This window comes from Lactuca sativa, chromosome 8, assembly GCF_002870075.4.
Source record: "Lactuca sativa cultivar Salinas chromosome 8, Lsat_Salinas_v11, whole genome shotgun sequence".
Lineage (NCBI taxonomy): Eukaryota > Viridiplantae > Streptophyta > Magnoliopsida > Asterales > Asteraceae > Lactuca > Lactuca sativa.
Genome location: NC_056630.2, coordinates 209015353 through 209032925, shown reverse-complemented (window position 1 = coordinate 209032925; position 17573 = coordinate 209015353). Strand labels below are relative to the sequence as shown.

General features: G+C 34.4%; 1 protein-coding gene across 1 annotated transcript; it reads right to left on the bottom strand.

Annotated features, from left to right (window-relative positions):
• Positions 1 to 14202: 14202 nt before the first annotated feature.
• On the bottom strand, positions 14203 to 15806 carry LOC111879200 (malonyl-coenzyme A:anthocyanin 3-O-glucoside-6''-O-malonyltransferase). Its single transcript, XM_023875672.3, has one exon. It carries the CDS (start codon positions 15728 to 15730, stop codon positions 14348 to 14350), a length of 1383 nt encoding a protein of 460 aa, XP_023731440.1. The 5' UTR covers positions 15731 to 15806; the 3' UTR covers positions 14203 to 14347.
• Between the last annotated feature and the right edge of the window lie 1767 nt (positions 15807 to 17573).

The following is a 17573-nucleotide window of genomic DNA, read 5'->3' as shown; positions in this document are numbered from 1 at the left end:
ACATTGTAAGCCGTATGATTAGGGTATAAAATTCATAATTTGGTCTAGGTGAAATTTGGGAAACGTATTCAGGAAGAGGTAGAAAATGTAAGCTAACTCTCTGATAAGCAATACATCCTGTTAGAAAAAGGGCAAAAAGGTCTCAACTTTTTATACCTAATAAACAAAAATAAACATTTTTTGGTTATAATCTAATCCAACTATACAACTATAACCAAGCATATTTGATAATATAACAGAAGTGTAATCAAACCACTATCAACATCTTCTACCAAACAGAAAGTGTAAATCTTCCCATATAATATCCAAAGTTGAAGTTTATCACTATTGTAAAATGAATATAAAGAATATCAGGTTCAGGGATACAAAACACAAATAATTTAAGCTCAATAAAAATGCACGTAGGGTTTTGACATAAAGAATGTCAAACATGAAAAGGGAAACCCAACACAAATAATATTAAACATGAACCTAAAAAAAATTATGGGGACAATGTGAAAGGGCAACCTTGTCTTTTACCAACATAGAGAATTTAGTGCTTATAAAGTTTGATAGCTTAATATTTGCTTGTTAACAAAACAATAAAACTCAAGAAAGAACTACAAAAGGAATTTAACACATTACTACTAGTTTCAATTTTATTTTCTTTAAAACCTTTCTAATTAGCCTCCGAATTAATAGTACGTTCAAGCATATATATAATATAGAAAACTGAAACCCCACCCAAAATAGCCCGTAGAATTACTTTACCTTCTTTGACCCCGCCACCTTGGCGCCCAGTTGCTTTCTTACCGCATTAAACCTTAAAATCAAAAGCATCAGGACAAAAAAAGTCAAGCATTATAAAAATAAAAAAGATTAGATAAGATTAAGTAAACCACCAGAAATCAAGAACTTGAAATAGGGTACATTCTCCCGGATGTTGTTCATGGATTTCATTAGCTACAAAACCTAAAAGTTAGTAACTTTTCTTACACATGACTGCAATTGTGACAATTAAGTGATACTGACGGTTTTGAATTTGAGGTCCATCTTGTGGAGGAGGATAGGGGACAAGATTATTTGGTATGTCAGTATAATCATGGAAAGGTGAATTCACTTGTGTTTCTTTGTCCCCATCAATGTCAAACCTGCACATAAGAATGTTAAGTGTAATTTACCCTTTAAGGTATGCCTATTTTTCTAAGTAGAAAGTTCACTTAGTAACCTACCTCTCAAAAAAATTGAAGTGACCTGCTTTAGTGCTTTAGTCTGGTGTGAATCAAATTTGTCACAGATTATGATAACATCTTTGGCAATTAAAGAATCCTGAAAGAAGAAATAAAACTTTACATGCTTATTTATTTGAAAAAAAACATAAAATTTTTACTTCTTTAGAAATCACCCTCTCCAACTGGGATTTGTAGGGCCTGAAGTCGATTATTTCAGCACTCTCAGAATCAGAATGACATAGCTACTTGGATACATATGATTGTAGATTGACTTTTCCCTCAAAATATTCACATTTATTCTTGAATATAATAGAGTACACAATCAAGTACATATGAAATCGATTATACAAACATAAATGAACATTAAAGTTGATTATACAAGGAAATTAAAGATGCAATGAAGTGCGAATGGAAGTCAGATGGTAAAAACCTAGAGTAAATTACACGAATGGTCCATATGGTTTGGGGTAATTTGCACGTTTGGGCCCTAACTTATTTTTTTAACTCAGAAAGTCCTTACTATTTCTTTTTGTTACACGCTTGATCCCCACTATTTGTTTTTGTTACGCGCTTGGTCCTTGTATTACCTAAAAAGACTATTATTTAAATAGGAAAAAATGATGGGGTAGATAAGGTAAGGTAAGGGGATAGGGTTGGGGGTGTGTTTATTTTAATAAATTTAAAAAATCAATCGCAAAATAGTCTTTTTAGGTAAGACAGAGACCATGCTCATAACAAAAAGAAACAATCGGGACCTTCCGAGTTAAAAAAATAAGTTAGAGACCAAACGTGCAAATTACCCTAAACCATAAGGACCATTCATGTAATTTACTCAAAGCCTACAAATGTAAAACACAAAAATTAACTAATTGTAAAGATTTTACCTTAGTTGAAGTATTGACGAAATTGTTCACAAAAGGAATCAACTGAAGAAACTAAATCAATATAGCAACAATTTACTCAATTGATGAGAGAGAGAGAGAGAGAGAGAGAGAGAGAGAGAGAGAGAGAGAGAGAGAGAGAGAGAGAGAGAGAGAAGATGTGAATAGGAAGATACCAATTCTATCTTTGAAAATCTTGTTATCTAAACAATGGAGAAACGCACCTGAATATAAGTTAGGATGGAGATTTCATATTGAGGTTGAGGAGGAAACCGATTACAGAGATGAGATATCGGGGAGAGGAGGTTGTGCGTTATTTTGGTTGAAGGAGAATTACCATGTCTTGGAAGGAACTGAAAACCGATTGAACGTGGGTGAAGAAACGATCGACTGTAAGGAAACGTGGGGGAGGAACTGAAAACGGTTGACAGATTAACCATAATTTCTGAGTTATTACGGCTGAGATCGAAAGATGGGAGGGTTTAAAGGGTTGATATTTGTTTGATGGTTAAATGAGTAATATGCAAGCTTCTAATGCAAATGTTAGAGCATCTCCAACCCACTCTCATTCTCTATTTTTCCCCCATTTTTTCCCTCATTCCTCTCCAACCATACCCTATTTATTCCCCATTTTGGAAGAAATGAATAATATAACCCCATATTTGGTGTTATACTATTCATTTCTCCCAAAATGAGGATAAATTTTGAGTTGTCGGATTAGTCACTCGTTTTATATATTTATACATTTCTGGTTTTTTTTTATCTACTAATTATTATTTAAATGTAATATTTAATACTTATAATATTGTGTTATGTATTAAATTGTATTAATTAATTATAAATATAAAGTTTGTTTTTTGTTTATCAAATTCATATTAAAATTTAAATACATATTGAAAATTTAAAACACAAAAACGTATTTTACAAAAGCTTATAATTACGTAATATAAATTTTAAAACACAATAACGTATTTTACAAAAGCTTATAATTACGTATTATAAATATAATCTTATTTATTTAATATTATTATAATGAAAAAATATAGATTATATATTTGTTAAAACCAAATTAATAGAATGGGTGTACTTGACAATTTATATAAGTTATAAGAATAAAATATACTTTTTGGGGGTAAAAATAGGGTAAAAAATGGAGTATGGTTGGAGATGGTTAAAGCTCCTAAATACTTGTTTTTGTGGTCAAGTCGAAATTTTTTTAATTTCATTTGTATAATTTAACCATTTAAACTTTCTTAAAAATTAGAGTTGCCAATTTGACAAGATTGTGTCATTGTCTATACTGAATATATGGAATGGAAGAATCGATGAAAGTAAAAGATCATTTTGATTACATTTATCTAGTTTTGCCAATTGGCCTTTTACTTACATTTCCTAATCCTACAAAAACAATTGTCTTGAAGATTGAAAGAATGTACTTCAGAAATTTACAAAAAATTACATGTAATGAAAAATAAAAACAATCACCTTCATCATTTACAATTTTTTTTTTTACTTAAAAAGAGTAATTTTCAAATGTTTAAATATATAAAAAACTTGATTATACAAAAGATCTCTCTCACACACATACACACACAAAAGAAAGAAAGGGAAGAGGAAATTGGGTGAATTTGGTCATCTCATGCGACTCAAATGGACTTAAAAAGGGAAATGGCTCAGCTTCATTATATGGGGTCAATCTTGATATTTTATTTCATTTTCTTGTAAATAAGCATAAGCCTCGTAGATACGTATATATAGACACGCACTAGTAAAATGCCCCGGTGCAATTAGTTTTATTTTGACAAATAATTTTCGTTTGTTGATTAAGTATGTTGTTGTTTTGGTTAAACAAGATATAATTACATTGTTGCCTTGTAAAAGGAAATGAATATTTTATATATAATAGTTTTAAAGTTATTCCTGGTGATGTGATTGCACAAAACAAAGAGTGTATACAAGGAGAATGAGGCAAAATACTTCAAGGACATACGACATGCAAAAGACTTTGATATACGATTGTGTGTTGTATACTTGCATTTTTACAGCAGCGGCAATTGGTTTTATTTCGACGAATAATTTTCATTTGATTATCAACTTTGTTGTTGTTTATGTTAAAAAGTATAAGTAAAGTGTTGTTTTGGTTTAAATAATTTTCATTTGATTATCAACTTTGTTGTTGTTTATGTTAAAAAGTATAAGTAAAGTGTTGTTTTGGTTTAAAGGAACAGCCCCCCCCCCCCCCCCCCCCCCCCCCCCCCCCCCCAATTTAATATAAAATGATGACGAATTAATTGCTTTGATAAATTTAACAACATGACGGAATTAATAAAGATTAAGAGAAGATTATACCTGAATGATGCAGAAGGTTATACCTGAATGATGCGTTGGATTAGTTTGATGATGGATTGTGTTGAATGATTAGATGATTATATGAATATGTTTGGATAGGACTCTGCTATTCAGAAATAGAACAATTATTTCAATAGAGAAGACAATTGAGATCAACTCAAGTCTTAAACACTCAAACTTGGCTTGTTTATTTCATTTGGGCAAAGGCCCTATTTATAGGCTCAAGAGAGCCGGTTACAATTATTGTTGCAATCGTTCGATTGCAATATAACATACATATTTACATTATAGCCCCCTAGACTATTGAGGGTTACACACTTTATGTTACATCACGAATAATACAATCGACACTTACCGACACTTTACATAATGATAAATATAATAATCCCTTTCTTCAATAATGTCTTCAATTATGGATTTTTTCGTCCCCCTTGATTTTTTTGTTACATATAGTCCCGCTACTTTAATTTTGTACATATTAGGCCCAAAAATATAAAATTTTGGCCATGGCCCCCCTATTCACGGATTTTTATACATATTATACTTTCGTCCCCCCCAAATAAAATGTTGAAGCTCCACCCCTGTAAAGAAAATAAATATGTTATATTGAATGGTGGTGTTGTTCTTCCTGCCAGTGTTGTACAAGTTTAGGTAGGCATTCCTAGGTATTGCAACTTTTCCCATTCAATCCCTTAACATATTTACGTGATTTATGATGGAATAAACTTGTTTTTTCCGGGTCTATTTAGTCATTTTTAAAGAAATGAAGGGGTAAGCCGGTACATTCTTTTCCACCTCATTAAAGTTCTTTGCCACTTCATTTAAGTAGTCGACGTGTAATTGCTGAATGATTTTGTTAGGGTTTTTAATGAGACATGCTGACAACACTTTCTTCGTCTACTGCATCCATTTCCTTCCTCCATTTTCTTTCTTCAACCATGGCTACCTGCATCATTGTCTATGTGTAATTCTAAGGTAGCTTTTCCAAGTACCCCATTCGATACACCAAAGAAATTAATCAAAGGTTGTAGAACATTGATTTCGTATGCATAGACAAGGACTAGTGTTATGCATTCATGAAGATTCACATGAAAAAAATGTAAGAAACTCTATTATGGTCTTCTTGATATTGATTTTCCAAAAGGTTTGAGGTTAATTAGGAATAAACTTGATTATTCTGAATTTTAGCCGTTATGTATAAATGTGGCGTTGATCTCCCAATGTATATAGACCATTTTGGTACTGCTAACATCCAGGAGTGGTTGGATTAGAAAAAAAGAGGAAGTAGTTGATAATATCCAGGAATAAATAGTTGATATCCAGGTTGATGCTGAAATAGATGAGACAAGGCATAGAGATGATAATGCCAACCCTTATTTTTTCAAAAAGAATGTAGGTCAAGTTGAACCTGTTGAAGATAACATGGCTGAGAATAAGGCTGAAGAGGTTGATGTTGTTAACGAGTTGCCAAATATTTTCAATGGAGAACAACCACGGAAGGAGCAGCAACATGTATTAGGTATGAGGTTTGAGAATCCTAAACAACTCAAATACATGATATGTAATTATGCAGTTGCAAGTGGTTATTAACTATGTTTTATAAAAAATGATAGTAGAAGGCTATTAGTTAAATGTTGTGATGGAAAATATATTTTTAAGCTATAGGGGTCATGGATGAGTGATGATAAGTCTTCCCAGATCAAGTCTCTTATAAGAGAGCATAATAGTGCTAGGAATTTCAAATTTGGCTCAGTTGTCACTTGCATATGGATAAGAAGCCATTTCATACATGAATTTGTAAACAATTAGAAGATGAGTGTTAGGATGCTTAGAGAGGAGGTGAAAAATAAATTTAGCATTGTACTGAGTATGAGTCAGTGTAGGAGAGCAAAAATATTCTTTCACTCTAGTTGAAGGCATAAGTGTAGACAATTATGCCAAGTTATGGTCATATGGTGAGGAAATTAAAAGATCAAATCCAAGTTCATCTGTAAAACTTTATGTTGATGCAATTCCTGATGGTAAAAAAAATACTTCAGTAGGATTTACATATGTTTTCATGGAGTGAAAGAGGGTTGGAAGTTAGGGTGTAGAAGCGTAATAAGCTTGATGGTTGTTTCCTGAAAAGTTATTGCCAAGGTGAGTTACTTTGTGCTGAAGTTAGAGATGCTAACAATGGAATCTTCCCAATTTCTTGGGCAGTTGTATGTGTTGAGAACAAAGATAACTGGAAATGGTTTATTGAGAATCTTATAGAAGATTTGAATTGTGCACATCAATGACTTGGTCTTGTTCTAATGTCTGATCAACACAAGGTATGGTTCATTTTGTTATTGTATTACAATAGATGTCCTATCATTCTAAGTTCATCATATGATTCTATATATGTAGGGATTGGTTGAGGCAGTGAATGAGGTCTTACCAACAACTAAACACTGGCAGTTTGCAAGGTATATCTATGTTAACTTGAGAAAGAAATTTCCTAGAGCACAATTTGAGAATATTTTGTGGAGGGGAAGTAAAGCAACTACTAAAGAACATTTCAGTGAAACCATGAAGGAGTTTAAACAAATAAACCATGATGCGTTTGTTCATCTTATGGAGAAGGATCTTTCAACTTGGTCTTTGGCCTTCTTCAGAGTTCACCATGCTTCTTGTGAATCAGTGGATAATGGATACTAAGAAAGCTCCAATATTTTATAATGGATTCTAGGAAGAAACCCATTATTAATATGTTATAGGATATATGTATTTATGTGATGAAAAGGATGGTCAAGATGCAAGTTAATGGACAAGGATGCAATCGTTACCATGTATGTCCAGACATAAGAGACAAGTTGAATCAATTAAAAACTAAGCAAAGGTATGTAAATATACTACTTAATGAATAGCTGAAAAGTTTAAGCACTAATGAATTATATTGACTAAATTTAAGTCATGGAAAGTAATTTCTTGTGGGGTGATGAAGTTTGAAAAAAGAAACATGGATTTGTCTTATGTTGTTGATGTGTAGAAGAATGAATGCACATACAGGCTATGGCAATTAAATGGGTATGAGTATGTGCATTCAGTTGCAACATTATCATTCTTAAACTCTAAGCATGATGCACCATATGTAAACCCAATATACTTGGAAGCCTTCTACCATAATTCTTACAAACACCCCATACGTGGGATGAATGGAAGCAATGTGTGGTCTCCTATAGAACTCAATTGTCTTTTAAAGAAGGATGTTTACATGCGAACCATGAATAAAAGAAGAGATGCCTCTAAAAGGACTAGAAGAAACACTGTATCAAAGGTTGGAAAACTTATATCTTGTGGTATATGCAAACAAATAGGACACACAATACTACTTGTAGTCAAGTTGAAAGGCCACCTAAAACTAGTGTTAGGAAAAGAAAAGTTGTAAGACAAATACACCAGGCAGTAAACATGGAAGGGGCTAGGCAAGATGCTATTATGGGTGATGAAGCTGCTCAAGATGTTAGGGTTAATAGAGATGAAAGTGGAGGTTAGTAATGTAGAACAACTAAGGAAAAGGAAAAAGTATGAAAGAATCCTTAAAATGAATCTAACAAAAAGAGTTTAAAGTGAAGGTAGCAGTGCAACAAAAGCTACATAGTTAGATTAGTTTGAGGCAGGGGTATTTCTGTAATTTTTACTTCTGGTGTGTTTGTTAACATTGAGAATGATGTATGTTTTTTCTGTTTCGTTTGCGCTAATTTCTCCCGAGTGTAGTTTCATTTAATGGTTGTATTTAACTTGTTTATTTGGAATATTGGTATAAATTGTACAAGCTGGTACACTGCATGTACTAGCCCTAGAGCGTGTACGTTAATCGTACGAGTTGAGTACACCCAACGTACTCATTAGCGGGATTCAAAATTTTGGACTTTTCGGTATTCGACCCATGTTGGACCTTAGGAATCTAGGGCTTTGTTGGGCCATGAAAATTCTATTTTTTAGGTTGATGATTAGACTCCTTTGGTTGAAGGCTCATGAAGGGATTTGGGCCCAATTTGAATAAATGGGCCATATTTGGGCCTTGGGTGATCATTTCGGAATTTAGGCCTTTTGGATAGTTGGCTTGGGCCAAGTTAGGTAAATGGTAAAATGGTCTTTTACCCTAGTTTGTACTCTTAGTGTGAGTCGCGATCCAATTATTAATTGGATGTTATTTTATGTTGATAGCGTGGGGATTTTAGTAGACCAACAGCTAGAGGTTTATCTGTGAGATTCAACAGTCTGAGGTGAGTTTTCTGACTGGGTTTAGCGGGTCGAAGGCACCAATGCCAACACATGATTATTATGTTAGGATGTTAGATGTCTACGTGATTCTTACATGTGTTATGTGCTGATATGTATACCAAGCGGGGCTCGATGCCAGGCGAGGCCCGATGACTGTATTGTATGCTACTGACTTTGTGATTATCGTATGTGTTAGCATGATTATATGTTTATATGTTTATACGTGTACCGCGCGGGGCCCGATGTCAGGCGAGACCTAATGAATGACAGATTTGTAACCCGAGCGGAGCTCGATGTCGGGCAGGGCCCGAGGCCAAACGGGAATCAATGTCGGGCAAGGCCCGGTGTGCGGCGGGGGCCTAGTATGTGTTTATTGTGTATGATATTTAGTAGTTTGGGAAACTCACTAAGCTTTGAGCTTATGGTATTCAATTTATGTTTTAGGTACTTCTAGTTCGAAATGGAAGACCTTGGGATGATTGCAGAGCACACACCACTCTATTTTGCATTTTGAGATGTACTATGATATTTTGTGTTATAGTGATACCTTTAGTCTTTTTGGTTAATATTTTGGTTTACCGTTTTATGAAGTTAAAAAAAATGAAATTTTTGGGTCATATTTTGGGATGTTACATATCCCTAAAAACCAACCATTTACCCATAAAATTCAAAACCCAAACAAAGAAAACTAACATACTACTGTGTCAACAATAGTAGTTGTATCATGTCATCACCACACTCACAACAACTAGCACCCCAAATAAACATGTAAATGAACTCATCTTCTTCTTCATAATCGTTAGATCAGTCGTTACCTTCACATAAGCAGGTTACAGGGAGAAAAAGTGCTCCTATGATCATCATGCATGTGTGACACATCTAGAAAGCCTACCCTAGCATCATCGACTTCACTATTTAGCACATTCATCTCCCTACACAAACTGCCCCTTAGCTCACTTAAGTCATCATTGATTTCCTACCTGATAAAAGAAACTTCTAGTTGCAGTTGGAGGAGTGTTATGTGGATGTCCTGTGGTCGGGCTCTATTTGAGCCATTCTCGTCGATGTGACGACGATCTTGAAACGATCAGCTACGACACAGAGAATTAAAAGAAGGCATTTTGACGTAGTCAGGGTAGGAAATATTGTGCGTAATTAAGGAAACAAGCTTTGTGGGATTGATCCTTTTAGGGCACAAAGAGTTTACTTAAAGGTACTAGGGTAATGAACATTCAGAAGCTTGGAGGTTAAGACTGCATACTCAAAACAACATCGTTTACTCCACATCAAAGCTGATGAGGCTTAATTTGCTAACTTGTCGCTATTAATTGGCTAAAGGAGATTCGGGTGACTAAAAGGACATGTCACTAACAAGTTTATTCCCTCAAAAAGCATGAAAGTAAGTTAAGAGATTGAATGGGAAAATTAGAAATATATTGTTGGGGTATCGTGTCAGTTTCCCTAAAAGTATCATAAGTTTATAAAAATCTACAAAAAATAGATGAATATTAATAACAATTATAATATTTTATAAATCTCGAGTTTTTCTGAGTTTCACCGAGTTTTTTCAAGTTGGCCGAGTTCGACCGATTTTCTCTGAGTTTGACAAATTCCAAGTTTAATTGATGGATTCTTAGATAACTACCTCGATATATATCCGATTTTGAGTACTCGACCAAGTTTTACAATACTGCTTCCTGCCGATGTGGTTACATAAAACAAGGAGTGTATAAAAAGAGAAACAAGCCAAATGATTCTAGGAATTACGACGCATGAAATGTTAGATATCTAACCAAATTTTGTTGTTATAAATTGTATTTAAAGCCTAAAGATATGATATTTAGCAAAAGATATTTCATAGATTCATAAACTTCATATTTTCCAAAAGAAAATATACTTAAAGATAACAAAACAATGAACATCTTCTTTCCTTCATGAGTATCATCCGATACATATTTCTTTCTTTCATCCTTTCGTCGATAAGATCGAGAATATCTAGTAAACATATAAATATATGTTATTTGATGTTGTTAGGGAAGTCCTTAAGCTATATGGTTAGGTCCATATTTTTATTGAATCTATTGCTAACTTTATTCCATACGTTTAGAACTTTCCTTTACAAATGAAAATCCAAGTACATGTCACGCCTTACTTGTTTGATCAAATCATCTATGGATAGGATGGTGGTTACCATATTTTTTGCTAAAAATGTTTTTTAGTTTGGTGATATGCTTGCAATATGACAATATCATTGCCACAATGGTAACAATGACAAAACAAAGCGCTCTAGCATTAATAAAATAAAGTTGAAAATAAATTAATCATGTACCTTGTGAAATTTAATTCCAAATATCAGTTGTAATGTAAGGGCACATATACAACTTTAAGGACTTATGTAAACGACGTAAATATGTTTAACCGGTCGAATATAGATCAAGCGATTATCAGCCATGCCCTTAGGAGAAGATGCACTAGGATTAGGATCCTGAATCATTTTATTTTGAGATACTTTTAATACTTTATTCAAAATCTATAACATCCATAAAATTTAAACTTTTTTTAAACAACCCAAAATCACCATTGTTTACAAAATTGTTTCCGAAACATGTATAATATCAGAGTTTGCCCAAAATCATAAAACAAATACAAAGAGGCACACGATCATGCCTTTGCCTTTTCGCGATCCTCTGAGGTACCTGAAACATAATCCAAAACTGTAAGCCTAAAGCTTAGTGAGGCGCACGATCATGCTTTGGGTCAGTCAACCATCGGGTTGGAATACACTGGGCCCCTCAACCATCGGGTTGGATTGCCAACATATTATGGGTCTACTCATTATCATCGGGATGGAATACCCTCGGGCCCATTCAACCATCGGGTTGGAATGCCCTGGCCTATTGTCTTATGCACAAAGCAGTGAAACCTCGGACACCGACCAAACATGTTCACATATAACAGATAATCATATAAAAGTCTATAGCTAGTCAAACAGATCTATAGATCACTAAGCATATCATTATCCTATACACCAGGATACCAATCTAACATATCACTACAGAACAATAACATACTATCACATAACAAGGTGTCCAATCCAAAGGGCGGACCTTGGTGCCGTCGACCCGTAATACAGTTAGGAAAACTCACCTCACATAATTGAATCCCACTGAAAGTATCTGACTGCTGGCTCGCTAAAATCCTCGCATTATCACAACATAATAATCATCACATTAATACTTGGATTACATTCTAAGCTAACAGTACATTATTAGGGTAAATGACCACTTTACCCTTTGCTTATTTGGGCTAAAACCAAGCCCAAATCTTGATCTAAAAGGCACAATCACTAAATAGCCATCTAAGGCCCATAATTGGCCCAATTTTCCAAAATGGGCCAAATTCTACTTGGACCTTACCCTAAAGTCCAATCCTTCACTTGGACAAAAACATCAATACTCAGATGGTCCAATAAGGACCCAAGCATTTAAGCCCAAAAAGGTGGCCCAAACTTGAAGCCCAAAATCGCAAAGCCCACAGACTGAGTACTAAGCTTGCTCGCATTGAGGCTTGTACATTGCGCGTACTGGCTTGTTCGCCCAACGTACTCCCCTGTTAAGCCATTATTCCCATTAAGCTCTTAATACTTTAAGATAAAGCCCCAAAACGTATATCTGACTTCCTTGAGCTGGAATAACACGTAAAGTTGCTAACTTTACATTCATGCATGGCTAAATGAAGCTATTAAGCTTAGAATTGACTTAATAAATGGCTTAATGAATGCATGATGACTAATACCCCATAAAGTTGGCACCTTTATGCCTAGGAAGCCTCTAACAAGTTCAAATCTAATGAAACGATCCCTTCAAATCATTCCAAACCATCAATCCATACAAAAGGGACCAAAAGTGTGCCACATCAACCCATAAAGAAAACTAGACATTGACAAGTCAAGGTTTGAACTTGATACCTTAGGAAACTTACAATGTGATGAAGGGTTCTGGATCTCAAGTCTCCTACCAAGCTATGAACTTCACTCACTTCTAGGTTCTTCAAAGATGGACTAAAACAACACAAATTTCTCTTCAAGAGCTCAAAAATGCAAAAATGGAGGCTAAGGGGACATTAAGGGTTTTTTGGAGGTTTAGGGACAAGAAATGAGGCCAACACTAAAGATTAATGATGAATATATAGGGTGTAACACCCTATTTTAGGGTTTCTAGAAGTCACGCGTACGCCCAACGTACATAAGCGTACACCCAATGTACGCACCCGGTGTCCTGATCCGTCTCAAGCTAGTACGCTAAGCGTACCAGCTTCAAGGGCTAAAAATGAAACTTTGAATTAATGAAGGGCAAAAGTGAACATACCAAGATTGGAGCGTTACAAAATCGATAAGCTTTCCTCCACAAGTTAAGAGGGGAATTTTGAAGGATTAATAGTTATCTAATGCTTTTTGAGTGGCTTAAAGGGATTTCGACCCCTCCCTTTGCCGACTGTATTTGGGACATCAGCCAAGCCATCAAAGCCCCTGAGATCAAATTCAGTTTCATGTTCCAACAAAGTATCTAAGACGCTAGTACTCATAAATTCATAAGTCGATCCCTCATCGTAAGTAACTACACCATAAATACATCCCCTCCTCAACAAAGTCAACAGTTTAACACGTTTTCCTGGACATTCCCTCCTCAACAAAGTTAGCAGTTTAAAATGTTTTTCATCAACAAGACACAACTATCGTTTCCCCTTAAACTTCCAACATAGACTCAAACCAACCATGCCTATTTATGTCTCGCTTGGGTTAGACAATTTAATGACATTAGCAGCAAGAAGAGTAGCGTAGTTATCATGCTCCTTAGAAAGGGCGATGACCGAAGTAGTAACACAACCTTTAGTAAGACCAAATTTAACCTCCACATGAAAGGCCCTATTCATGACAAAGAAAAAACTCATCTTTACAATGTTTGATCGACTCTTGGGTTCCACATCAAAGCTCTTGTCGTCCTAGACGACTATAGAAAGCAACCCAATCACCTCTAGACATGGTGCAATAAAAGTAACGAAAGAGAGTAAGGTCAGACTGAATACCTAGAGCGTTACACAACATTGCAAAGCGGACAATCTTACGAAACCAAAATTTCGGAAATATGAAGTTGATAACATCGGACAACATTGCCCAAAGATCGGAAAGTGGGAAATCATAGTCTACCAAGCATAAAATGGCAATACACGCCAACTTGGAGCGAGATGATTGACTTCATCACCAACATCAAAATTTATGGCAAAATTCACGCACTACATTAGAAGAAAACTAGAAATATATCATAAATCATAAACTTTTAATATACTAAAGGATGTTAAGTAAAAATAAGTTGGCACCAATCTCAAAGCCAAATTTTATGTTGAGTCAGTAATAAAAAATATTAAATTTTATATTGTAGACGGAAATCAACGTAGTTTCTAGATTGATTCCATCAAAAGAAGACAACAGAGTTACTAATGTTTCTCGATGAAGCAAACAATAAATAAATTATTTATATGTTTCTTTTTTATAACTGATCTCAAACATGCTTAAATCTCTAATAAACTTAAACTTCATTATTCAACAACGCAACAAGAAAAGGAAAAAAAAAAGCAAACAATATTAATTTGATCAATCTAAATATAAGCCTTCAATCCATGATCAAAAATACTAACAAAAGCCTCCATCTCAGTAGCCGAAAGACAGACGCCGATCTCCAGATCTTCGTTGGATTCTTTGCAAGCATTCACAGATATAGATCCACTATAATCTATGGAAATGGTTTCGTGCTTCTTGGGCTTCCCCCATCCGAAATCCAAATCATAAAACTTGAGCTTTGGTGTTCCAGCAACCCCCATAGCTGTTGTTGGCTTCAGCTCAGCAAACAAAGTATCCAACGGCACATAATCTTTCACGATTCCATCCTTATCAGTCAAAGTCTGATGTAGGCTTTCTCCAAGCAATTTGGTAGCAGTCACGAATCCTTCTTTTCCTGTTAAAACCTTTGCTTTCTCCATAGCCAAACAATACGTGACACAGTTTCCAAAGTAAGCCGCAGGAATCAGTGGATCCAAACGTGCTCTGCAATCAATGGTGAAACCAAATACTTCCAGTTCATCGTTTCGTGATTCTGCGACACAACTCCAGATATAACCACATGCAACAGTAAAAGATGATACATATGCTAACGTCGGAAGTTGTTTTGAAACCAATTCCTTCAACCGATTGACGACACTTCGCTTAAAGATAAACGTAGCTCGAACTTTATCAGTTGGCCCAGAAAGACTTGCAGGTTGATACTCATTGTCAAAAGTTTCAACCTTTTTGTTCTTCAGATAGTTTTCATCTAGTTTCGGGTATTTGACGACTCTCTCATAAACCGGCAAAGTTCCATTAGCTAGAAAGAACTCATCTGTGCCAGATTGAGCTATGGATGTCCACGCCTTCAAGAAACAAAACCGGGTGCTGGCATCACCAAGGCTATGGTGATTCGTCATTCCAATAGAGAATCCGGAGTTGGGAAAAAGTGTGACTTGAACGGAGAAGACTGGGATTGATATGAATTCGGAAACTTCAGCAGTGCGTCGGAGAAGAGGTATAAGATGATAAAACTTGTCACATTCTCGAGGTTGATTTCCTGTAAGATCGTTGAAATCAAGGTTACATTCTGCAAACGTAACCTCCACAGAATCGCCTTCAACATATCGGATTTCTGGGTTTTGAGCACGAGAAGGATATATGATCAAGTTACCAATGAAAGGAAAGAAATGTTGAAGGGTGATTGATAGCGAACTTTTCAGATTGGGAATGATTGTTTCAGTGAAGAGTGTTTTGGTGATTGAGAGCTCGTAGAAGAAGAGAGTGTTAATCGGAGGGGTGGTTAGCCATAAGAAGTCGAAGAAAGTTAGAGGTAGTGATCTGTTGGCTACGGTGGCTGGTGGTGGCGATACTTTGGACTCTTCAAGAATAGTCAAGATTGGAAGGGAATCCATTTCATTCAACTCCCTCCGATGATTCATTGACACAAAATTTGTGGGGATATATTCGATCTGACACAGATCTCATTTTACATTCAAGATAATAAAAAATCTATATTAAATTTAGACAAAACTTCATATAGGGTCCTTATAGTTTTATTAGAATCTTAGATATAACCCATAAAAAGGTCTCGGTGTTTTTAATTTCACTGGTGGTTCCATATTCCATCTAAAAAGACTTTTATACTTTTTTTAAATTATATTTTACTTGTTAAACAAAATTATTTAAACATGAAAAAGAAAGGAAAATATATAATCATGCTCTCTCTCTCTCTCTCTCTCTCTCTCTCTCTCTCTATATATATATATATATATATATATATATATATATATATATATATATATATATATATATATATATATATATATATATATATATATATATATAGTAAAAGTCCCAATATTTTCATCAATTTGACAAGAAAAGTCTTAAACTTTATTTTTTTGACAGTAAAGTCCAAATTACCAACAGTTTTTGACGCTTGTACTTTTTTTCCTGGTTAGCCGGTAATTAGGACTTTTTTGTCAAAAAAATAAAGTTTAGGATTTTCTTGTCAAATCGTCAATTAGGACTTTACTGTCAAAAAAAGAAAAAGTTTAAGACTTTTTTTGTCAAATCGTTGAAAATATTGGGACTTTAGTGTATATATAATTTTTTTTTTGGTTAGAAATTTAATGATATGATATTTTTTAACCATAAGAGTTATTGAAACATTCTCTAATCTGCTAGATCCTATTGAAATCCTTAACATTTGCTTCTTGTTAAATCGTTTTTTTAATCTCAACAAACCAACATTGAAAAAAATTGAGATAATCAAGAAAGAAAGAAAGAAAGAACCAGAGTTGTGTTGGCTTTTTACAGCCCCAAAAAAATGGAGAAATAAGAAACCGAAAAAAACGAAATTGCCCTACTTTCCCTTCTCCACATTTACACCCTTTTGACTTGGCATGTGTTGTTTGTGTTTGTATAAAGTTAGGGCAATTTCGTTTTTTAGGTTTCTAATTTATCCATTTTTGAGACTGTAAAAAGCCAACACAACCCTAGTTATTTCTTTCTTTTTTGATTATCTCAATTTTTTTCAATGTCGGTTTGTTGAGATTAAAAAAACGATTTAACAAGAAGCATACGTGAAGGATTTCAATAGGATCTAGCTGATTAGAGAAGGTTTCAATAACTCTTATGCTTAAAGAGTATCATACCATTAAATTTCTAACCAAAAAAATTATACATACACTAAAGTCCCAATATTTTCAACGATCTGACAAAAAAAGTCTTAAACTTCATTTTTTTGACAGTAAATTCCTAATTGACGATTTGACAAGAAAGTCCTAAACTTTATTTTGTTGACAAAAAAAGTCTTAATTATCGGCTAACCAGGAAAAAAGGGTAAAAGTGTCAAAAACTGCCGGTAATTTGGACTTTACTGTCAAAAAAATAAAGTTTAAGACTTTCTTGTCAAATCGATGAAAATATTGGGACTTTACTGTATATATCCCTATATATAAAGAGGCTACATATCACCCTCCTTTTATCTCTCTCTCATATAAAAACACACGTATAATCCTTTTTTCGCATTTTTTCTCTATCGTTCTCTATCACACTCTTGAATTTGATGTTTGCTTCCTATAAATTATATATCAAAACTGAGGAAAACAAGAAAACAAACTTTTAAATCCTCATCATGTGTGTTCATTAAGATATCTTTACATAATGGCAGCATGAGTTGCAACTCCAACATGAAGCACATCTTCATAAATCAGGAAATATAATGTCTCATTTATTTTCCTGATATAGAAGAATGTTGTAGGGACTGACTTAGAGTTG